The sequence below is a fragment of the Lates calcarifer genome, linkage group LG9 (assembly GCF_001640805.2).
Source record: "Lates calcarifer isolate ASB-BC8 linkage group LG9, TLL_Latcal_v3, whole genome shotgun sequence".
Taxonomy (NCBI): domain Eukaryota; kingdom Metazoa; phylum Chordata; class Actinopteri; family Centropomidae; genus Lates; species Lates calcarifer.
This window is the reverse complement of record NC_066841.1, coordinates 18,466,558-18,491,958: the sequence shown is the minus strand read 5'-3', so window position 1 is coordinate 18,491,958 and position 25,401 is coordinate 18,466,558. Positions and strand designations below refer to the sequence as shown.

General features: G+C 40.5%; 2 protein-coding genes across 46 annotated transcripts in view; one reads left to right on the top strand and one right to left on the bottom strand.

Moving 5' to 3' along the window:
• The window catches only part of LOC108873800 (3-hydroxy-3-methylglutaryl-coenzyme A reductase), a 336,264-nt gene extending 322,649 nt beyond the window's left edge, over positions 1–13,615 (top strand). Inside the window, exon 21 of the mRNA XM_051073078.1 lies at positions 13,606–13,615. The gene's annotated coding sequence lies outside the window, so the exon portion shown is untranslated. The remainder of the gene's footprint in view (positions 1–13,605) is intronic.
• Positions 1,142–25,401, bottom strand: part of ap3b1a (adaptor related protein complex 3 subunit beta 1a) — a 118,622-nt gene continuing 94,362 nt past the window's right edge. For 43 of the 45 annotated variants that reach the window (XM_051073076.1, XM_051073074.1, XM_051073075.1 and 40 more), the window contains exons 21-27: positions 25,139–25,187; positions 23,642–23,745; positions 15,527–15,755; positions 12,583–12,667; positions 11,815–11,912; positions 9,890–10,028; positions 1,142–2,281 (exon numbers count right to left, since the gene is read on the bottom strand). In XM_051073076.1, coding sequence (XP_050929033.1) covers positions 2,128–2,281; positions 9,890–10,028; positions 11,815–11,912; positions 12,583–12,667; positions 15,527–15,755; positions 23,642–23,745; positions 25,139–25,187 — 858 coding nt within the window. In that variant the 3' untranslated portion in view covers positions 1,142–2,127. The remainder of the gene's footprint in view (positions 2,282–9,889; positions 10,029–11,814; positions 11,913–12,582; positions 12,668–15,526; positions 15,756–23,641; positions 23,746–25,138; positions 25,188–25,401) is intronic. The other 2 variants (XM_051073052.1, XM_051073032.1) reach the window with 2 other exon arrangements.

The following is a 25,401-nucleotide window of genomic DNA, read 5'->3' as shown; positions in this document are numbered from 1 at the left end:
TGACCACATTGACCAACACTTTACAGGTGAGGCAGAAACACAAGCCTGTATGTTTTCACCTTTGTTTGTCTATATCTTGTAATTCATTTAAGAATAACAGTTATTTATAAATGCAAAGAGCATTTTTTTTTCCTGATTACTAAGCGAGGGCTAACAGCAGCTTTAACCCCAGTATGTGCCTATCACGATCTGTTTTACCTGAGGTTCAATTCACAGAGTGATGCATCAATTTCTCTAAAAAATATGTATCTGGCAAAGTTGTAAAACCCAGAAGGTTGTCTAACAATTAGCGCTGTTCTCAGTGCATTTCCAGAATCCTTAAAGATTTTTCCTTCCATTTTCGTTCCCACTGTCATTTATGGCTACTGTCTTAGCTTGGATTAAGAAACACAGTTGCGACTTCACTTCGTTTTCCTTCCACGTGATTAAAGGAGCTTTTGAGGATTCTGGAAATATCTTTGGACAACTGTGAGCACTAAAGTAGATCTGGCAAAAAATGTCTCTAATGTCAACATATGTTCTGCTCAATTAGAGATTATAGAGAGGATTTATTTGTTATTTATCTGGTAAGTTTATTAGACTTGTGCTGTCCAAAGACCTCCTGCAGAACGAGGCACAGCAGCTGTAGTTTGTGTGCTTCTCTTCACATGGGGGCACTGATTTTTATTATGTGTTACAAGGTTTATTTATTTACTGAGATTTGCATGAGCCTCATATTTACATTATTTTCTACAGTGGAGTTGTGAAAACATGTTGCAGGTTTGTTGTTGACTATGAAAACTTTCCTCACAGGGCCAAATATTTTTGCTGGGGGAGAAAAATTTGGACCACAAGCCACTGCTTGCTTACTGCTGGTTTAAAGTTAACAACACAGTTGATGGTGGATGGAAACAAGGGAGAAAAGAGGGAAGAACATATGTCAGCAGGTGGAGTGACAGATTCATCAAAATCATGATGTCATGAGTACATGGTTTGTGCCTCAGCCTGCCAATTAGCAGAGCTCACCATTAACGATTTTGTGTTTCAGCCACGTTCAGCTAAATGACAATAAATCACAGCACAGGGTTGCTGAAGTGACACAGTCACCCAACTCAAAGCAAAGAGCGTTACAAGCAACAAGGGACATCGAAGAAAAGAAACATTTATCATTTCAATAAGCTCACTTTTTTATTGTTCAGCAAAAGCGATACATTTAAAAAAGACCTTGTTGATTTAAGTCTAATGTATATGTTTGGTTTCTAAATAACATTATTTTCATGTAGAAGGCACTTATACAAATATGATTTTGGGGCAGTTTAAAGATCGGAATGTAAAACTACATCAGGCACAGAGACTAGTTTGGTGTTACAAAAGCTTCTAAAGGTTTATAAATGTATGACAATGTTTAGATGGGCTGAAAAGGCGAATGGAGAAATCCTCCTTTTCTGCCATTCTTGGCACTAAAGAACAAAGTTTATCGATGCGAACACGGGGTCACTTGGCTCAGGCACAAATGTCAGTGAAATACAGTTGGACATCGATGCTCTAAATTTCTCGGTGGAGTATATCCATTCGTAAAGACACTGAACAGGGGCTGAAAACTTGGCCTGTGGCACTGTGTGTGGGGCAGCGGTCTACTCTCTCTCCCAAATATTTGTACATACTGATCCTTGGTCAAAACTGGAAATGCCATGAAATTTTAATTGTCACTACCAAGGTAAGTGACGAGTTAGTTTGACATTTTCATGATGGAGTGTCACGTTTAGGCGTGACTTATAAAGGACACGGTGGAACAGAAATAGTCGAGGGCACTGTCACAGTTTAAAATGTATTATCACTTCCATGATGCCTTCTGTGTGTTCAACAGGGGATCATCACTTTATTCAGGACTTTCACCAAGTTATTCCCGTGGTTCAGGACAATCCTCTCCAAAGCATCAGACCATAAAAATAAGAATCGCTGCACGAGTGCTCTTCCATAGTTTACAGTTCATTCTCTGTGAGCACACAAGTTTAAGCTCTGGTTCTTCACTCTCTGGATTCTGGATGCCTGAATTGTCCCAAACCGCAGGAATAAAATGGCTGAAATACTTAATCAAGTGCTGTTCCCCTTTACCTTTACCAAAAGGACCTGGAGGGAGAGGGAGCTCTATGCTTGGGCGAGGGCCTGTTTGAGGTCTCGCAGCAACATGGACGCCATGACGCTCTTTTCTGTGTTGATCGTGAGCAGGGCAGAGGAGGACTCCTTGACCTCCAGTGACACCAAGACCAGAGCTCCGCTGCTGACCGTCTGCCCGGCAAACCTGCAGGTGAGTAAGAACACATGGGTCAGCTTCACTAAATTCCAGGACAGACTGAAGGTGACGGTTCACCCAACAGTTTTCAGTGCGACTACTTTCTACCAAAGAAATAGTCCCTATAAAAATGTTCTGTGCTTTATCTAGAGTAACAGGGACACTGTTTCTGGAAAGAGATTCAATGCTGTGAGCACCACAAACAAAACTGCAATCACCTCTGTTATAAATCTCAGTGGCATATCTTCAAAACTTCGGCCAAATAAAACTCAAATTATCTGCATAGCTTGATGCCACAAAAAAAAAAAACAACTTTAAAATGTCTGCAAGAATAAAAATGTGAAAAAGGTGCACTGCCATCACCCTGGCTGATGCAAGCAAATACGTTTCATGAAAATGGAATATGGCATATTTGAGCAATTTATCATTACAGCACAGAATGACAGTGGAAGTTGGTATCAGGCATCTGATGAATATTTCTATCAAACGTTTATTATATTACGTTTATATTCTTTTTATACAGATAAGGACATAAGAGAAGTGTTTAAATTGCTATTGCCAATGGTGGACTACAACATTATGGAACAGCTAATGTATAACAAACATCTGCTTGATGTTAAAAAAGAGATAAATGTGTTGCCCAGCCTGAGACCTATGCACTTAACTCACATTTCTCCCCTAAACCCATAAATCCTCACGTTAGAAAATTCTCTAACACCTCACACCTTGTAATTACCCTAAATTAGTGAGTGAGACAAAGAAGGAAAATGATGTGACAGGAAATATAGAGAGCAGAGCAACAGACAGTCTATTATCCCAACTGACTAAAGAGCCATTAGGGGTGAGACACGCCCTTCATGCCAGTCAATCAGAATTTAGTCTGTTTTTATGGACTGTGGGTGTCTATGAGTGTGTGGGAGCCTTGGGATCAGGATGGGGGATGTCCCGTCCACCAGCTCCCTCTGGGCCATCAGGAGAATTCTCAGTCCCCTGTTTCCTTGGATACTGTCCCTCCAGACCAGGGACAAATCTGGGCACACATGGTCCCCATTGAGAGTGCTAACAAGAGGCAGACAGGGGCTATGACCCACTGTGACCCTCTTTGAGGGTGACAGAGCTGAGCTGGGCCCCCTCTTCTACTCCCCTCTGGCCCTTTGCATCTCAGAGCCTCACGTGGCTAACTCCCAGCCATCTGCCTCCATTTAGCACTACATCCCCGCAACAAAGACCCCCTGTGGCAGCCCGCTTAGGCCTGACAAACAGTCCACAAAGAGCCCCACTTAGACCTGACTAAAGCCGGTGAAGAGCCCCCGCAGGACAGCCCCGTGGACAGGCGCCGTCGCAGGGCCCCGCAACGCTGTGCTGCACGGCAGGAGCGACTAGCACGTCCACCAATTAGCACGCACACGTTAAAGATGGTGGGAGTGGGGGTGGTGTTTGGGGGGTGCATGCATACACAATGAAATGGTGCTGGCTCACAAACCTAGTGTGTCTGGGTGTGTCTCAGGGGAGCTGCTAAATTACCATCAACAGAGGGGAGGGAGTTTATCAGGGAGCTCTCAGGGAGGAGAGAGAGAGTCCTCGTCAGGCTTAATTAAAATATTAGCCACTTCAGCAGGAAACACAAGCCATTCAAGAAGAGGATTAATTTCTCTCAAAAATACCAACTCTTTGCTCTGCTCTCGCTTCTTTAAATAATTCAGAGGTTATATATTAATCCAAATTACTAACTGTGGAAATTCAGGATGTGTCCCCTGTTGGGATTTATTCAGACCTTAAAAACCCACAACCAAAATAATCCTACTTATGCAAAAAATGTATTTTTCTGTCACTGTTTATATGTACGATACATCACACAGTCATCAACACATGTAAACATACAAGCTTGTCTCTTGTCCAGTTCCCTCAGCCCTTCTCATGCCCCCACTGTCAGCAGCTTAAGGTGTCTATGTGGTCCCTGTGGCTTTGCTAATGGATTTAGGATATAAATCTATCATTTACTCAGCCAGTTAACACTACCCTGAGGCTGCTTTCATTTTGTCTCAGGAGACGCTGCTGCGGGCCTTTGTTCATGTGAGGGAATAAGAGCGAATGAAAGAAACAAGAGAGTGTTTTGTTTGTGTTTGTGTTTCCGAGCGCATTCGCTTTAAATATTCTGACTTTGCTGTTTGTGCCTGTGTGCACACTCAGGTGCAAAGTCCAGCTCCACATCACAGCCAGACTTAACACAACATCAGTACATTTTTAAGGACTAGAAGGGAAAGATTAAGGACAAGCGGGCCTTAAACGGGTCATTGGTATTCTCCTGCACTCTTCACATACTGGGCTAAACACTGGATTAATTGCAGTGTATGGAAAGAAAAGCAAAGCATAACCCCTGGACTTAGAGCAGGCGGATTGCCATCGATCGGCAGGGCTGCGGCTAAGCATCACTCTCCAATTATCTGTGATTCTCCTCAGTGCAGAGAGCCTGTGTGTGCCATCTGCCTCCCCTCCACCCCGCCACTGCAAACACAAAGTGGGCTTCACCTTTACATTCACCCTCAAGACACAGGCCGCTGAGGATTCGGCTCAGCACCCAAGAATGCAGGATTTAACCTATAGCAAGTGTACTATCCCCCTTTATCTTAAGCAAACATTCAACCAAGTTTCATTCTTTGGTAACAAGCTTGTCAGAAAAAATAACTAAACCGCATCATGCTTTCACTGAAATCAGAAAGTCAGAAAAGGCCGAGGCCAACTGTGCGGTGGCTGCAGCTGGATGCTTTTGTTCCATCCTGGTTCTTGGCCAGGTGGACAAGTGGAAGAGTGTCCTTCAACTGATTGGTCAGCGAGGCCAGAGCAGAGCCGAACACAAGCAAGCAGACTCAGACCAGGCAGATGGCCAGAGCTATTAGCCCCAATTAGAACCGGGAACCCTTCACACATCTCCAGAGCTCGGCCATACGGACACACCACCGCGCTGTGCTCGAAGGGCAGACACACGCAAGGTAAGAGAGGACAGACGGACAACAGAGGCTGAAGAAGAAAAGGGACAAGATGGGAAGAGCATTTATCTCAACAAAGAAAATCCACAAACTATAACTGAGATAAACATGGACATGTGACTGCATGTTGCATCTTCATTTTTGTCTGAGAATAACCCACATTACAGCAGTTTCATGGTGCATTTCATGTCATCTGAAGATAGATCATACGCTACAGGGTATGCTAAGCAATCTATAATGAAAGACCAGACATTTAATTAGTCAGGTTATAAATGAGAATCAATTAAATTTTAAATGGAAACAAGAATTCAACTCCATGGAAAAGAAGGAAATTCACAGTGTTTAAAGAAACATAATTTAATTATATCAAAGTGTAAAGTAAAGAGAAAGCATAGCTTATAAATCAAGGGGTTCAGTTGTTTTTTTTTTGGTTGTTTTTTTTTCTAAATTAGGCTCTAACCAGAGGGATTGGCAATGCATGCAAAATTCGATCAAATTTGCTTTCAAACGGACTGAAAAATAGAGCACATTTATTCTATTCCGCCTGTTTAGACATAAACAAGAACAGCGTTGTCTACATTTGCTTTCCTGCTTGATTTATTGCCATCCTCCTTTCCAGCAATCAATTTCTGTGTTTCTGTGGCATCCCCCTCTGCTCGCCCTCGACGCCCTGTTTGGGAAAAGCAGTGCTGCACCCTGCTGATAAACAAGGGGAGTGCAGGGATGCAGAGGTGCAGGGGGGGAAGGCAGGCTGTTGCTTTGTTAAACCAAACCTCGGTCAACTACAATACTGCAGTCTATAGCACCAAGTACCTGAGATCACATAACTATGTCATGCATAGGCTTCATGTTGAAATCCTGTCCATTATTTCTACATCAAACCTGAACTCACTCCTCCAAGGGCAGATACTTTGTGTGATCTTACCCAGCTTAGAGAACCCCTACTGGAGTACTGGATGGAGGTCACCTCTCACATCACATTTAATGACGAGTGACCTCCACAATAAGCTCCTCAGTGGGTGTATCCGATCAGATCGATCCCTCTGCTTCGTGCTCGTGTGTTATTCAAACTATGCACAGCAGCAATACACAACAGACGCCATGACTGAAGTTGCTGCAGGTGCTGAGAGGATTAGCTGAGCAATCAAACAGTCGATCGGCTGAAAATGAATGAACAATTGTGATCATCATTAAAAACACTTATTAAGCTAAATATGAGGATTTGTTGCTTTTCTCTGTTTGTCATTATGCTACAGTGTCTAAGTTTGGTTTTGGTTGGATAAATAAGATGTCTGAAGATGTCACAACTGTCTCTTGCATTAATGGACATTTTTCTCCATTTTCTGAGATTAATGGTGAAAATAATTAACAGATTAATCAATACCAAAAATTGTTGATAGTTGCATTGTTTATTGTTTAATTATCACACCCCTATTGTCCTCCAAGACTTGATTTAGGTCTGAAGGAAGAAGAGGAGGAAAATGTAGTGTAAAAAAAAGCCTTGGAGTACAGTACATACAGTTGATGAATGGCAAATGTTCTTAAATTCATCTGCAAAAGTTAAAAAACAAACAGAAAAGAAAGCACTGTCTTACAGTCGTATGCCTCCACCAACAAGTCAAGTGAAATCTTGATTTATGATTTTATGAATCTTGATACTAAACCATGTTTTGTGAGGTCACAGTGACCTTGACCTTTGACCACAAAAATCTAATCAGTTCATCTCTGAGTCCAACTGAACATTTGTACCAAATTTAGAGAAATTCCTCAAGGCGGTCCTAAGATTTCACATTCACAAGAATGGGACAGACAGACCAGGTGAAAACATAGTTCCTCAGTTGTCACCGTCACTGAGATGTAAAAATACTGGATGACGGAATAAACAAACCCTCACAGCATCGAGTTGTAAAGTTAAAAGAGAATATTTTTGCTTTAAAATATATGATTCATTAATGAGTAAAACTGTTTCAGATTAGGTTTCTGTCAATTAACAAATTGTTGCAGCTCAAATCATAATAAAACAATAATTATATCAGACATTATTTGATCACGTTAAATAAAATTTTCAAGAACCTACACAATCTCTGGCACCAAACCAAAACCATAAATGGACAGATTTAGAGGAACCTGAAAAACTATCTGGATAAATGAAACACAAAAGCACATAATCCTGCTTTCTTAGCATCTGCTTCTCAAAGACAAACCTGCCAGTTAAGTCTGAGAAGACAAAGTCTGAGGATTCTGTGAGGAACTCCATCATTTCCAGTAGGACAGTGTGAAGGAGTCGCTCATCATAAGAACACCTCCAGACAATATGGAGGAGAGTGTCTTTATTATTAAAAGACTACAGGGTAACACTGGGGGACTGTCTTCCCCTTTAGCCATCACAGAGGCACGAGGGAGATTGATAGCATGGAGTCATTTGAGTTATTGGTTATTCTGAATGAAGTATGGGCTTATTGGATGCAGGCCTCTCCCACTGGCTAACATTGATTTCCACTCACTCTTTCAGCTCTCTGTGCCCTTGTCCTATGGTCTCTCTCTTATTTGTTCACTCTCGCCGTCCTGTATTTATCCAGTGTCTCCTACATTTTACGTCTATTCCAGCCTAAATCTGTAAAGAAATCATCACCACAGACAGACAGAAAAAGACAAGCCGGAGGAGGACAGAGCATGGTGCAGAGGGATGGAGTGAAAGACAAAGAGGAAGTGAAGGAGAGACAGTGGTGTAGAGGGAGAGACAGATGGGGGTGCAGAGATGAAGTGAAAGAGAGACAGAGCAGGAAACAGAGGGAGAGAGGGAGGTGTAATTATCTATCAGGTGTTCGGGTGTGCGTGACAGAGGAGGAAGCTCATTAGCACACTCTGTGTACACCAATTACACAGCCAGGCTTCTCAGGGCATTCCCCTGGCATGTCTGTGTGAGGCTGAGCAGGGACACAGACACTTTCACTCTCTGAGACCCGCATACACACTGTTTAACTCAACTCCACATAAAACACAATGATGACAGGCACATGTATCCAGGAACATTCATCTTCTCACCCTTAGACAGAGAAAACAAACTCCACCTATAAATTTGTATCTGACTCAGAAAGTATAGTGTCATTTTTGGATTTCTGTTCTAACTAACCCTCCTGATATGAAGAATAATTCTTGCTGTTGTGAATATAATAATTTGGGGGTTGAATTTGTGTTTTTTTCATGAAATAATATTATTATTATTTTTACTATACTATGAATAATCCCAATCTTTTAGAGGCAACAATGTCTTTGTCTAAGACAATGTGGGACTTGTACTGCTTTACAGTAATCTAAGGCCCTAATGCTAATGTCCCACTACATCACACTATGCAAAACCAGTCTTAAACCTGAATTAAACTAGAGAATAAGATGAACCTTTGTTGGTGGATTCAGGGCAGTTATGACTTTTTTAAAGGAATAGTTTGTCAATTTGGGAAATAGGCTTTGGAGGAGAGTTAAACAAGAAGATCAATATCAATGAAATAAAACTGTTGCAGTCAGCAGTCATTTGGCTTAGTTTAGCAACCAACAGAGGCTCAAGCAAGTTACTACTCCCAGCCAAGAAAGAGACCAGTACATAACCCACTATAGAACAGGAAATTAAAACACTTTGGTTTTTGCTGGAAGGTGGATTCTATTACCTTTGGACAGAGCCAGGCTAGTTGTTTGCCCCTGTTTCCAGTCTTTAAACTAAGTTAAACTAACAATCTGCTGTCTGTAGCCTTATATTTAACAATATGAAAGCAGTATCAACCCACTCTTCTAACTCTCCACCAGAAAGCAAATAAGCATATTACCCAAAATGTCAAATTATTCCTTTGAAATGACAGCTGAGACAATAGAAACACTGACAACAAAGCCTGGTGGGCAAAGGCTGTACAATTTATATACAACCAGTGGTCATGAACTATTAAATCCTGTTCTATTTCTTCAGTTTGGAAAGCATCCATAATACAGAGAAGGCCAATGATGGCAAAACCAACTGTATTTTTGAGGCAGATACTATAAGAATATATGGACCAATGTTCGAAACCTGCATTTCAAATACTAATTCTGGTGAATTGCGTCATTTGCTGTGAAATCATCTCTCCTTTCTTTATTGCCTTGTGGTTGTACCTTTCCAATAGCTGACAAGAAACTGTAAACACCTGTCATTTAGTGTTAAATGCTCCATTTTTCAGGTCTAAAAGTATTTGACTGGTTTGGGATTAAATAAATCAGCAGTTTCAAATGAAGTTACTGCTGTTAGATAAAATGCCCATCAATATCTCACACCTAACATCAAGTTGCGTATCATCTAAGTACAGTAAACAGTGGATAAATAACGCTGTCAGATAGCCAATATAAATGTGCAATTATGTGCATCTCCAAGAGATACAGCGCTTTTCTTAAGTTTTTCAAGTTATCTAAATGGTTTTTAAATGGTTTATTGGGCTTAAGATGTATGGAAATCTTCTCAGTCCCTAAAGGAACACTCAAAATCCCAAATCTGGAGCTCTATGGTTTTCACTGGACGGTGATGATATGAGATATTGTATGAACAGTTAATTTTCTTGAAATCTACAAAACAAAAACATAGAAAATGATGCATTTCTGGACATTTTACCTGTGGAAGTTGTTCTGGCTGGAGGAAACCACTCCTACATTGGCCACAGACAGGACCTGCTTGCTGATGGCCTGGCTAGAGGCGTTTGCTGTTGCCATGGTGATGGTTCCCGAGGTCTCATTCATGCCCAAGAGCTTACCTGAAAGGATGCAAAACGTTAAGCCATAAAACAGGGACCTACACAGACAGAAGCTAAATCCTGTTATTACTGTAAATTCAATGTATTTGTCTGGTTTAAACCTATAGATAACCTAAATATATGGCTGCAGTGTTTATACTACCATGAACATAATTACAATTCCACAGTCAAGTGTTATACATCTAAAATGTCCATTAACTTGCTGAATAAAGAGTATTTTTTCAGGACTGACACTGATGGAACAGGAAGATAAAACAGAGTTTGATGATTACTAAGATGGGAGTAGCTAAACAATAAAATGGAGCCTCCATCAATAATGCAAATAGAGTTGAAAAAAAGACTCAGTTGAATGCAAGGGGCCAGTTCATGTGCTCTTAGTAATGAGCGAGGATTTGAAAGAAAGAATGGAGATAAATATGCACAAGTTAGCTAGAAATATAAGAGGCCTTAAAGGCAAATATAATGAAAACCTGTTAAATGAAAGAATGAATTAACTTGCCAGAGAGAAAAAGGTCCAGCAAAGCAAGTTCTATACTCTTCAATCCCCTTTTTAGGTCTGAGTGCAAGTTGTATTCAGTAGAGCTCAAAACACAGCGAATGAAGATTAATTAAAGCAGAAGCAGCATTTAGCAGGCACTTAAGAGCACACTGATGGCTTAGATATGAGTATGCTCTCAGCTCTAAATAGCTGCCGCATCACGTAGCTTTACAGGTGTGTGTGTTCGTGCTTTGTATGTCTGTGAAGGAAATACCATTAAGCCGCTCATTAGAGGCAAGCATTTTGCCTAACTGACAAAGGTGGGGAAATGTTTATTAGAGACTACGACTAGAATTTTATTTTATTTGATAAAAATCATTTATGAATACTGCACACAATGAAGAAGAAAAACAGATTTAAAATGAGATTGCTGTTAGGTCCAAATGTATTTTACATGGTTAGAACATATGTAACAATTCTATCACCATTAACTAATAGGCCTCATAACATTTTATATAAATCCCATGTAAAGAACAAAACCAACAATGAACTGATCTCTCTATTAGGAACTGTCAGTGTATCACTATCCTGATAAAGTTTTCTCTGTGCCATAAAGTTCCACTGTCGTCCGAAACCTATTTTAAGCACATGAATGAACCACACTGTCATGGGACATGTGACATGTTCCTTCATTCCTAGCACTAGACCACTAACTCAACCAGGCTAATATATCATCCAGTATCAACTCATTGCATTAATATTTCAGTATGAAAGTCCAACAGAGATTATAGATGAAGAGATTTTTTAACTGTAAAATGCCCCCTAGTAAGTTTCTGTGTCTAGATTATTTACTTACATTACATATATTTAAAAAAACAAACAAAAAGCTGAGTTGAAATGACAGAAAGTTGGAAATTATTTTGAAATGACACACACAGGTTTTGACATTTTCCCGATGTGGTGCATTGACAAATAAGTGTTACATTACATTAAAGGAGCCCAGGCTTTTGCAGTCAAGGCCACTCAGTTCCAAATAAAGACATTTTATTTTCTATATATTTTAGAAAATGTAAAAGCAAAGGAATTACTCTTACCACTGCAATTGACTTAATTACACACCGGTTGAATACTTACCCAAGATGTTCACTTTTAACAACAGCAAACATTGGAATGATGGAATGATTCAAAACAGGTCATGTGACTAAGAATTGGTGGAACAAGTCATCTTTGTATTTAGTGATAATGGTATTGATCTTTAAACGAGATGGATTTTTGATTTTGCGAACACTGATGCCAAGTTTAACTCACCTTGCTCTTTGCAGAAGTCCTGTTCTGTCATGCTGCTGGGCATTAATAGCTCTCCTACAGCAGGCTGGATGGACACATTAAATTGGTCCTCCTTGGTGCTGAGGGAGAAAGAACAAGAGTACAGGAATAGTAACTTATGTACAGGATATCTAACATAAAGAGTTAAGCAGAATTGTTGTAAATTAGGATTTCTTCCTCTTTTCAAATTCATTTTAATCTGAATGAATGGGGGACAATATATGTGGTATAGTGTGTGTGTGTGTGTGTGTGTGTTTTGTGCACTTATGTGTATTTATGCTTTGTTTGTGTATTAAATGTTTCTCCTCTGATTGCCTTGCAAACCACGCTCAGTGAATGGCATTTTGGGCCGGATTGATTTCCCCATCCTGAACAGATTTTCTGATAAGGTTATTGATCGGCTGAGCAGTAGTGCCAATGGCATTCAGCAGGTTGATTTGGGCTGGGGCTGATTACTGCAGGAATAATTGTTATCCCAGTGAACCCGGATCAATTGTGGCTGATGTCTCACCTGGGAGTGCTGGCACAGAGTGGGTCGGAAAACGAGAATTAACAAAGAACAGAGAGGGAAAAGAGAAGATGCAAATGAAGCGAAGGGAAAGAGATGAATAAGGGAGATGGGATGATGAATCTAGAGACAGCGACTGAGAACAGCAGCAGAAAAAAGTAGTGAAAAAGATGTACAACTGAGATTCAGAGAGGAAAAAAAATACACCTGACTTGATATGACTGGATGTCAGGTTGTCTTACCACAACTGGAAGTTGGCTGCTTGTGTCGAGTCGCTGAAGTCAATACCCATGGAAACTGTCACCGAGGCCTCTGGCTCCAGGCGCTCTGAGAATGGAAAAGAGGGGAGGAAAGACGAGGGGAGAAAAGGAAGAGTGAGTGACAAGGGCAGAGTGTGCAGCGTGGAGAGGGATGGAGCAAAGGGAGAGAGGAGGTGGTGATGGAGGAGGAGGGGGAGGGGAGGGTCAGCAGTAGAGTGGAACAGACAGGCATCCACACCACTTGTGTTTTCTACTTCACAAAGCAAGGCCACCGTGTGTGAGAAATCTATCCTTCAATCTCATTCCCCACACCTCTAGCCTCGGAAAAAAAAAAACACATGAAGGACTAGCATATTTCCAAAACAACAGGCTTGTCAAAGAGCGCATCAGCATCAAGAGAGATGGGGTAAGGGAGATAGACAGAGTGGGCAAAACGCGAGTTAGAATGAGAGCGTTAAATAAAGCCAAAAAATGCTGAAGAGAGAGTCTGGACAGCTGAATACAGGAGGAGGAGGGGGGAGGGGGAGGTTAAGGATGAGAAGAACACAGACAGACAGAAACATCCTCCACGCTTCCCCAGTCGGCCTGTGTTTCTCTCTCAATGGAGCAGGGCTATTTTACTGTATAACTCTTTCCACAGTCAGAGCAGAGCAGAGCAGAGCAGAGGCTCCAGAGGAAAACCCTCTGAAAACAGAGCCATCATGGCACTTCCCAGCCTTCACAGCTTCTCTAACAGGCCTCTTATAGTTTTACTTTTTTTTTTTTTTTTTTTTTTTACAGTCTCTGCTTTTTTTCTTCTATATACTTCATAACATTTCATCTGTCATTTTTTATACAGTCTTAGTGCTCCAAAGCAATATCAAACTTCAAAGTAACATCCATTCATCTGTCTTTTGTACTTTGTATATTAATATTTGCTCTAAAATAACGAGGAAGAAGTGAACTGTAAGTATTAATATCTGTAACATTAAGTTGTCCTCAAAGGAAATATGCAATTTGAGATTTTCAAAGTCAGAGGCTTAACTTAAAGCACTACCTAACCACTTTGTGGCAAATGCAGTCAAATCTATATGGCCTTGTGTTCTGTTGCAGGTCATTCAGAAAGGTTTTCCACAAACTGCTTATTTAAAGGAATTATGCAGTCTGGTTTAGTACAACATGGGTTTTATTTTCATAGTTATGACCATCACTTATCTTAACCTTGTATTCATCAAAGGGGGGAATACAGAAGCAACAATGTCCCTTGAGCCAACAAAAGCAAGATGTCAGATAATCAGACAGGTTGTGAACAGGCCAAAAGTTTAATCCACATTATCTACGTCACTAAAATGTCTGTAATAACCCCTCATTACACAGCAAAACTACAAGTATGGTATGTCACAGTTTAAGCAAGAAGTCTGTAGATACCACTTGGCTTATGGCACAGGTCGTAAACATTGTCCAACATTGGACAAAAATAATCTGACTGCTCATGTTTCTTTCTCCGTCAGACTTCTTGCAATGTCACTATGTTCCCAGATCTCAGTGATTAATTTGGTGGGTACAATATCAGTATTATGGTGGCCAGCACAACAAACTAAAAGCCATACTGTAATAAACTGGATTTGTCTTTTAAACCACACAGAACTAACAAAGCTGACTGGTGTTTGATTTTTCTATTTTAGTGTATGAAGTACTAAAGGCAGAGGACATGTTGGTAACTAGTTACCACAAATGAGTTCATTTCTTAATTGATTTTAGGTACTGGTCAGTGGACATAAAAAGTGAGCAAATCACGATCTCTGTTTCATGTTAAATAACCACAAAGAGATAAGCAGATATGGAAAGTAACACACATCGTAGAAGCATGTGCAAAATGTCTCATTAAATTTCTTATTAAATACAAATACAAACTGTCATGTATTGTCCTTTACCTTGGAGCATACAAAACAACACAACATAAAGCTTTGTCTGTATTCATCCTCTGCAACTTATCCAAACCAACTCCAACCACCCGCTCGGCCGGGCTCAATCGATCCAAATTACCCACTGTTTGGCTGCTTGAGTTCCTTCAATGCCCAATCAATCCCCTGCAATTGACAGTTTTAACGTGCTCCACCGCACACCAGTTCTGTGTGTGCGTATATGTATGTTTGTGTGTGCATGAAAAGGAAAATCTTGGGGTGAACTGTTCTCAGTCTCATATAATACTACACGCAGCGATCATACAACAGTGTGACAAGAAATATGGAGATGGTGTACGTTTGTTGGTCCTGATCGATACTAAGGAACAGGGATTAGCTGAAGTAATATTGGCTGTTTTCAGGTTGGTGGAATGGGATAGGGCTATTTGCTGAGCTGATAGCAATCAGGCTTATAGGTTTTTGATCACATAATGATCATTTAATGCCTGCCTGAGAAAACAATCATAGCATAGAAGAGCTTCAAAAACTCCAAAAAGGAGCAACATCAGATATTGTTCATATTAAAATAAATATGGTTGTTTAGGTTAGAGAGGGAAAAAAACAGCTGGTTAGTGAGGCCCTAAAGACAAAACTGAGGTCACACTGGATATTTATTTATTTGTCACCCAACACGTATGAGAGCAATCAAAGAGATATCAGAAAATTTGCCATGCTGTTCATATATCTGTCAGTTTAAAATGAATGGCCAGTGATACTGTATACTATTGTTGATGTCAACAAGCCCAATTAAAAATATCTAAATCAACATCCCTGTCTGTGGCTCTCAAACCCAAGCCCATTCATTGCTACTGAGGAAATAAGTTTTATCTATTTTATCTAGACTGCACACCTTATGTGTGGAGCACATGAGTCACAGATTCACTTAAGACAAATGGTGACCATATTCTCAGCAACACATCATTACTTGGCCTTTTTGGTCAGTGAGCAGTGGAATAATTTACATGTGTAGCACTCGTACTCACCGATAGTGTTAAAGCAGTGGATGTTCAGGCTCGCAGGGTTTCGGTCTCCTATATGGATCTCCTCCAAACTGTGATCCGAGCCATTGGTCAGTATGACCTGTACTGCCACCATACTGGGCTGGTACAGACATGGCTGCCTGGGGAAATGATATTTGGCAGAGAGACCTTTTCCTGTCATATGGTGAAGCAGCTCGTAGGTTTTCACAGGGCCGAAAGATGGAGTAGTGACCTAGAAGAACACATGAAAGACAGGGAGTGCAGTTTTATATGTGTGCAAACAAACAACACAAATAAATCATACTTCTTGATTATCAGAGCAATAAAGTGCAGTATGAACTGTATTGATCTCTAAACACCTAACCACTGCTGACAACAACATGCTGAGAGCAGCAGTAGAGAAGGAAGACAGGAAAAACAGTACGTGCAGAACATTGCTCAGGAGCTTAGAGCCCTCCACATCAACATAATATCCAGGGACGCCTTATGCATTACAGTGCAAACGCATCTACACAAGAGGACAGATTAATACAAGAATTTGTGGTCTTTCCATTGCATATATTTGTCCAATTCACTGTGACCAATCAGCCGCCTGAATGCAGCACTTCTGTGTGGAGTAGGACCAAGGATTGGCTGATAATCCCCTTCATTAACTCTGTAGGGTAAAGAGGAGCCCATTTAAGAAATGTCCTAAATCAGCCCAGTTAGATGGAAATGGGCTGGAAGCCCGCTGAAACCAGGCTGAATAAAAACAACCTCTAATGAATAGAAACACAAGTGCCTGCATGGGCCTAACCTGCTTCTCAGGCCTTTTTAAAGGGGCTTTTACCTATTCAGAGACAGGAAATTGCATTACCTTTGAGAGATGTGGAAAAGAAAAGAGGTGGGGGTGGGGGTGGCGGTGGTGGTGTATTTTTGCTCCTAAAAAATTAACATCTTGTTACTTAGATGAACCTTGTTCACACTTGGTGGCGTTCAGTTTTTTACTTGACGGCTGGCACCTGTCAGCTCTTGTTGGAAAGACTGGGTCAGCCCACACAATGCAACACAACACACTATATATACTGAGCTGTCAAACGTGAGAATATTCACATAATCACACACCTCTACTGTATCTACATCAACAATACAAAGTAAATTCATCACATTAGTATGATAAGTATGAGTAGTTTCAAAGTCGAGGAGATCTTTCTGTCTTTAGTGACAGCACTAATTAGTACAGAACATCAGGACAGATACAGCCTTTTCACACCCTCTAAAACACTTAGCACCTGAATGCACTCAAACACTGATACACAGCCAAATGTATACCCTTTAAATACCAATATAGAGACTGAAAAATCACTTTTTACCACCTAAACCTAACTAACAAATTTTACACTCAAAGAAGTCACAACAGTAAAAGCTCTATATGAAAAAAAAAAACAACCAGTTGTAGACAAACTGATCCTGTAAATAACAGACTTAAATGATTAAGCGAGGTGTGTGAACTAATTAAGCTAATTGAATATGACTAAGAATATGATATGAAGAAACACAGTGGAAACATGGAGGCATCATGGTACAGCTCACAGTGCTGAGTGGTGTCAGTGTACATTGTTCTACTGAAGCTGAATGCGCTGCCTCTGTGTTCTGACTCGGGTGAGAAGTGTACGAAGACATCCTCAGACTTGTCATGCGGCGTGTGAGGATGAAGAATTGGTTTGACATACAACAAGAGCCGCGGAGACGAGTTTCAGTGTGCTCACTTTAGAGGGTGAGATTGTTGAGCTGAAATCAAACATTCACTACCGCTATACTGGAGCAATAAGACATGAAAAAAGCAACAGGTATGGCAGTTAAATCATCTAAAAGATTAGATTCCTACAGTGCAAAAACATCATTATCATAAAGCATCAAACTGTTTCACCAACGATGAGGCTACCAGAAAGTGTTGGCATTGTCTTCACATCATTCAATCATGAATATTCTTACATGGCTACTCATGTTAACAGATAAAGTTGCCAATATTCTATTACTTTTGCCTTACGCATGATAAACAGCAATTCTTGACTTTCTCTTCTTTATGAAATGTGCTCTAAAAATAAATAATGCTTGTTGCTCAGTGTCAAAGAGCTCAACTGTTGTCCAAAAATACATCAGTGAGCCACACTGACAAGACACCATCGGAGTCATTTCTTTTTAAAAAGCCCCTCGGAGCCACAAAATACATTCTACCATTGTTTTCACAGGCCAACTACCACTCTCCACTGTGTAAAATAGTGGAATACCCCTTTAATATTAATCCATAATTGGAAATAGCCCACAACAAATTAAGTGTTCACTGCTAACTCCAAAAGTAACATATAAGTCCATAAACAAAATAGCATCACCTTTTTCACAAATGAAACTTTACCTATTAATTATGAGGTACATTGTTGTTAATTAGGCACACCCAGCTAAAACTGATGTAGTCAAATACAGCAGTGCTGCAATATCCTACCTTCATGAGGGTTTTAAACTGTTTTAAGGAGGTGGTGATACACTTGTATGGTCAACACCACAAACCAACCAACCACCACAAAATGATCACAAAGTTAAACCGAACATTATGACCTTCATGAAGGTTGGATTTAATTTCAGGTATGTGTATGTAATAAACTAGCCAGGTGTATTTATGACTTGACTTTATGTAGGTCTTCTGTAGGAGAAAATAGGCTTAGGGCTGACTGCCACAGTATCAAATAATTTAAAACCACAACCAGCACAAGTCACATCAGATACAGAATAAACTCTCTGATCAACAACATTATCTCTCCATCCCCTTGACAGACTAGCAGCGTCTCTTGTGCCCAGACCGCCCAAGTGCCTGTAAAGGAGGTCAAACAAACATTTGTTGCTGTGCTGTAACGCCACTGCGCCCTCACAAGCGCCCGTCACGCCACCGCCAGCCTGCAAATTTATTGGGCCACTTTTGGATGTGTCAGAGCAGTCTGTGTCGATAAAGCTGGCCGTAATGTTTGCCACCCCATCACAACGGAGATTTACCTCCTTGACAGACACATCCTGCTTCAAGGTCCTGTCTGTCGCCTCGCCCCGAGCAGGCGGCAGCAGCGACGGGAGGGAGGAACAGAAACAGGACAGGGCTTCAAACTGCTTATTATCACCAATTTGACACAGTGGACAGTTAAAGCCTGACACAAGTGCCCACACAAGCCCCTTCACCCCTTCCATCTATTGTTGTCCTGTTACGCAGTTACACAGACCCATAACACCTCAAGTGTAAATAAGAGAAGAAGAGGGATGTAACCTTGACTTCCCTCTCGGTCCTCACTCCTTTTCTGTTTTTTTTTTTTTTTCCTTTGGCTTTGGCTCCCATTCTCCGCCCTGGACAGGAAGGAGGGAGGTGACAATGAGGGAGGAAGTTGATTGAGAGGCTCTATTATGCATCAACTTAAAGGAAGCTCCTGTGATGGATGACACAGACACCCAGTCACCTTCAGAGCCTGGACGCCACGCTCCCAGCATCCTCTCTGGCAAATGACCTGAAAATCCCGCTGACATATTCAAAAGGGCTAACCGGAGCCGGGCAGCCTTGTGCTGTGTGCATAAGAGGGCCAATTTAAAAGAAAAGGGTGTGGGGAGTACAGAGATGTATGGGCATATATTGAAAATCCATTTCTGTTTTTCAGACACTGTCTGCCTCCAACACCAGGGACAAGATTTCATTATGCTCTACAAGAGTTGTGAGGATTAAGGTAAGGGACATGTGTTTGACTTTAGGGCCTAATTGTTCCCTTCAGTCAGAAGATGACAATTAATTGAGGGGCGTCACAAAGACCTTGACTGCAAATTGAATTAAATAAATGTTACTACAGCCATCTAAAACTACTTTAATGTAACAAGAAGTCTCTCCAGCGCATATAGACAGAGGTTAGTTCATTTACGCTAATTTGTCAGTAAATTAGGTATTCTAAAATGATTAATTTTGAAATTTTCCATTAAAGAACATTAGCAATAATAGAGGAGTGTTATTCAGAAACAGCAGTGTCCTTCATCGAGCTTTGCAAGTATTGTTAACAAATTGTCAGCAGTTTCTTTGTATTAGCATGGTACTCAATACAACTACAGCTGCAACTATCTATTATTTTCATCATCAATTCATCTGCTGATTATTGTCTCAAGTAATCAATTAATCATTTTGTCTATAAAATGTTAGAGAGTAGTGCAAAATGCCCAATATCCCACAGTCCAAAACCTGAGGATATTCAAGTTACTGTCACAGAGGACTGGGGCCAGTGAATGTTGCCATTTTTGCTGGAAAAATGACTTAAAGTGATTACCTGATGATCACTTCAGCTCAAAAAAGAATCTAATGCAGACAGGATTAAAACATGTAGTTTAGGTACGGAACACATTCAAAAAATGTGTATCTCAAATTTGACCACCAAATCAACTTTAAATCTAGATAAATGTAAGTACACTTTTGCATATGTCTCACAGATTCTTTATACCTGTTGTTCTCATATATCGTTACCAGTGTTCAGTATTTACCTTTACTGGAAATTGATAAAAATGCATTTCTATTTTCTACTCTACTATGTTTTAGAGAAAAAATACTAATGTATTTCACTCAACTCAATTACTGAGTCCTAGACATCTTATTTTTGCAAAGTAAGTGAGAAAAACCTGTCCTTGTGTGAGGAAATTTCAATTTCAATTTGTTTTAATGAAAGTAGACAGAAAATAAATCTCTTTTTTACCTTATTTAAAGAAACCTGCACTCACATAGTTCCTAAAACTAAAAATGAGAAAGAAATGCTGCAACAGCTGCATTAAGACACAAACATTTCCCAAACTACCTACTGACTGCATAGGCCACAGCACTGACTGGCTATTTCCGTGTGGGCATTTATTCCTATTTAAGAGGCAATCTCTGCAGTTTGAGTGGCAGCAGGAGGTTTGGAGGGCAGGGGCTGCTATATTCGTGGTGCTCGGGGTCCTTCTGCTGATTCATAATTAGACGTGAACCCAGAGCGCCCACTACGGGGAGGTCAGAGGGGTGAGGAGGGAGACGAGAGAGGAGGAGGGGGTAAGCTGGCGCCCGCCTGATGGACACCAAATGAACAAATTATGATGGCCCCCTCTGGGCGTGATGGGGTCAAACACCCTGCGCCCCGCCGCTGACAGTTCAATTTCCCCCCAACGCAGCCCCATTCGCTGACTGCTAATTATGAATGAAAAGTTATCAGCCTCAGCCACCCCTCCGCACACATGGACAGCGGTCGGAAGAGGTTTGGGGTGGGGTGGGGGGCTGGCAGGGGTGGAGGGGGATTTAAGAGGCATTTGTGAGAGATCCTAATGTCAAAATGTTATTAGAGAGAGCGGTAGCATGCAGAAACCGGGGAGAGGAGGAGGAGACAGAAGAGGAGGTGGGTCAAAGACAGTGACCAGGGTTAATCTAAATGCCTTTGATAACCATGCAGTAATTCTCTAAAAGGGCCAGAGCGCTCAGCTGAGACAGACTCGCTGCCTCTGTGGGCAGATTGCTGAGAAATAGAAATGACACTGGGGCCAGTGCGTGTGTGTGAGAGGGTGTGTACGTGTGATAGAAAGCTGATATGTGAGCGTGTGCATGCATGGGGAGGGGCGTGTGTGAATAAAGGTGAGGTTATTTACCCTTGTCTATGAATCCCGATGCCCATCATGTATTTATGCATAGAATTGACTCTAAATCAGATGTTGATGTGCAAAAAGTTCCCTGTTCTAATCTGCATTTCTATTCTCTATTACTCCCTGGCCTTCACCTGAGGAGGAGAGAGTGACTAACAAGACTTGCGCTGCATAAACGCAGGCCTGAGAGCAGCTGTCAATCATGCTGACTGACAGGCGGGCAGGGCTGACGGGCAGACTCAGAATTTAGAGTAACTCACCCACCACAATGCTAAGAACAGCATCAGAGCTAGGACAGTGCAGAGGCTGTTCACTCACAGCAGCTACGCAAACAAACTCTTTACCATAAAAAGTTCATTAAGACTTAGAAAACTCAGTCACTTTTAACATCTTTAATATGAACTCTAAGCCACTTGTATTTAGATTAATTTAGGCAGTAAACAAATCTAAAATAAACTTTATATAGAATATATAAAAGTCTTTTTTATCCAGTCTTTGCTCTGTCATACTCGTACTCAATGCCTGAGACTAAACTACTTATCAACAGATTTTGCTACCTTTGGACAGAGTCAGGCTAGCTGTTTACCCCCACACCCAGTCTTTATGTTAAGATGAGTTAACTGGCTGCTGGCTTTAGTTTCATATCGACCTTCAAACATGAGAGTGGTACCAATCTCCTCATCTAACTCTCGGCAAGAAAGAGAAAAGAGGGAATTACCAAAAATGTCAAACTGCAGCTTTAATATTAATTCTTCTACAGCTACCTATGTCTACTCTGTAGATATGGCACCACTGTTACAAAGGGTGTCATGAGTCAATTTTGTGATTTGCACTAAATAATTATCTTGACACTAAATAAATAAAATTATCGTGACTGACTAAAAAGACAAGTAACAGAAAATGTACAACTGTTTTGAATGAAGATGAGTTTGAGACTGAAGAAGCAGCATATAGCTGCTTATCTAGGGCTGGATGATATGACCAATAATATTAGCTAGTATTGATTAGTTAGTATCAATAGTTAACACAATAAATTATCATGACAAGTTTAAAGGCTGATTTTGAAGTTGAAGAGACCAGATGGTTACTTGTGGTTTAAAACTATTCCTTATGGTCAGACCATGACAAACACTTGCCATACAGTGGAACATTTCACAAATCTGAGCTTTAAAAACTATTATAATGATAAAATCTAACCTAAGTAAAACCTAACTTGTGCAGTGCACACCTCTATTCCTGCAACGTGATTGGCAGTCCCTGATTCATTTCTGTAGCATGCTATCTCAGCAAGTAAATTAATTGTTAAGGACAATTAATTTGTTAGATTTGTTAGATTTTTATCAAGGACAACTAAATCTGTACCAGAAACTAGTACAAACCTACTTAAAAACATTTAAAACTTGCAGTATGAAGCATGTTTGTCCAAACAAACCTTTCAAACCTGAAACATATCACTAATTCCAGTCTTCCAATACAACCAAAATTTTGATTTAGGACTAAAACTATTAGATGATTAATGGATTCAAGTCAAACAGATGAAAAATAATTGTTTGTTTTTTGTTTTGTTTTTTTTGATTGATGAATTCACTGAAGACTGATAATTGCTCGATTGAAAGTGGAAAACCTTTGAGTTTTGGACTGTTGTTTGGAGAAAACAAGTAATTTTTGGACATGGACTTTGTAGTCACAGAACTTGTGATGCCATTTTTCATTTTTTTTAATTATTAACAATTAAATGAGTAAATCACCAAACATCTGTGCAAATGCTGGACAAACAAGATTTACGCCATCAATACTGGTTAAAATTCTTTACCCTTTCTGATTTCAATCTTCAAACACCAGAGGTACCACAGACCTGACTATGAAACACAAAATAGATACAGCAACAGCAGAAAGAATGGTCTGGACATTTTCCTCCCGGGGGAAGACAAGACAAGATATAAAATACACTGAACGTGCAGAGCCGCTCACGTACTGAGGAGAGAAAGGAGCCGTCACACTAGGAAAGGTCAACCATCAGATATACACAACACAGAGACACAAGGGACACAACATCTGACAGAGAGAGATGGAAGGTGACAGAGAGGAGGAGAGAGATAAGAGAGAGAGAGAGGGAGAGAAACAGAGTGGGTGGACTTATAGATGAGACACAGAAATAGAGTTCAAGGGTGTGGAAGAGCAAAAGACAGCCAGGGTGAGAAAGACAGACTATAAGAGATACAGGAAACAGGGAGAGCAGTTGTACCATCCTGACTGGCTATAAATATAAGAAGGCAGAAAAGGTCAATAGTTGGCGTCTGGAGCAGAAATGTTCCACGAGGGAGAGAGGCTCATTTCACCATCTCATATACGGCTCTGCTGTTCTGTCAGTGTCAGACAGAAAGGAACAATTGACTCTCAACACACATTGATGGAGGAAATGTCATCCTGTGTGTTTCTAATGCAGACGCACAGAAGTATACTAACCTGCATGGTGGAGGAGACATTGGAGAGAGACAGGCCTTCGAGGTCGGACAACAGGCTCGAAGAGAGGACTGCAGACTTTGGTACATTTGTAGGTGCTGGGGAAACTTAAGAAACCAAAGAAAACAAAAACTCAAGACAGGAACTTTAAAGCTGCTATGAAGCGTTGGCAAGCATTGCTGTCTACCGAACTGCCTCTCTTGATCCTGCCACTGGTGGGTGCCAAAGACTAGAATTTTCAAATCCTGCATAGGGCAGGGGTTTGAGGAGCCCATTTGGAGGTTGCATAAAAAATATTATCACCTAATTACAAAGGTGTGTGAGACTTGGGTTGGGTGTAGGTTTATTCACTTGAGAATAAAATGCATTTGTTAAAACTGTTTCAGGATTGCACCTGAGGGCATTTTCAAATTACTATATAAGTAACTAATTGTGTTGCAGCAGCTTAAATTACTGTAAAACCCATTCAGGTAAGCTTGACTCATACAGGCAAACATTTGTTCTGTGTCGCATTATAAGACAGGATTACTGTTTGACTACCAAATATTTCTTCTTTGTGAGACACAAATCTGTTCTGGTCATCCAGGCTACAGCCAAGAAGTCAAAGCTGTCTGAGTCCATCGGCTACTTCTTTCCTTGAATGGAGGCATATGATAATATTTACATGTTATATTTATCTGAAAAACCATTCACATGAATGACTGGAATAGCCTGGCACAGAATGAGGTTCGCAAGTTGAGGTTTGTATGCTTCTCTTCATATTGATTATTAGTCAATGATACGGTCATGCTTATTATGATTTATACAAGTCTTATATTCATATAAGTTAAAGTAAGGACAATCCCATGAAATAATTTATTGATATATTTATTATTTAGTAATTCTTAATAATATATTGATTTTTTTTAATCAAGGTGCAGTACATTTTTATTGGAGGGTTGGATTTGGCCCACAGGCTGTTATTCGCCTACCACTGCCTTATAAAATTGTTGTGGCAGTTGTATCATAAATTGCATTTTTACACATCCAGCAGACATGAAGCAACACTGGCATTCATTTGGAGCCATGTCTCTGGCCACCTGAATGTATGCCCCAATATTCACTCTCATATTAGCACTCTTTTGGCCTCTTTAGCTCAACAGAAAAATATCTGGGTTGGTAACTGGTAGATGCTCGGTTTTCTTTACTAGGAACTTTCTCTGTCTGCCGTTTGGTGGTGGGCAGGCCAAATAGACTCAACTAATCACAGTTGTTTGCAGCCCACTGCTGATGTGTTTGTGGTTTGTGAACAGAATTTGTAGGCCAGAAAACCAAGGTAACAAGCTTCACTACAACCGGCCCCTTTCACATTACACGTTTGTCATTTGATCTGCTGCTTATATAAAAACTGTTAATTAGTGAAGCATTAAGCCTGAAAATTACAACCCTCTGCTGAAGTAGTTATTTTGATAAATGCTGGAAACTGGGTGATTTACAACTTCAAAGTGTAGATAAACTCACAGTCATCTAGATCCAGTAAAGAGACTTCCCTCTTGGACTTCACTTCCACCTAAAAAGCAAACACAAAAACATGATGATGAGCAAACAGAGGAAGAGGATGTAATAGAAGAGAACCAGGCAGAAAAATGACAACTCAAAACAAAAGTAGTGAAGTTATGTGCTGTGCTATTCAGTGGATGAAATGTCTGATTTCATTGACAGTCTCTCACAAGATCATGACACATTCATCCCCAAAATAGGTACTCTGCATTTATATGTAACAT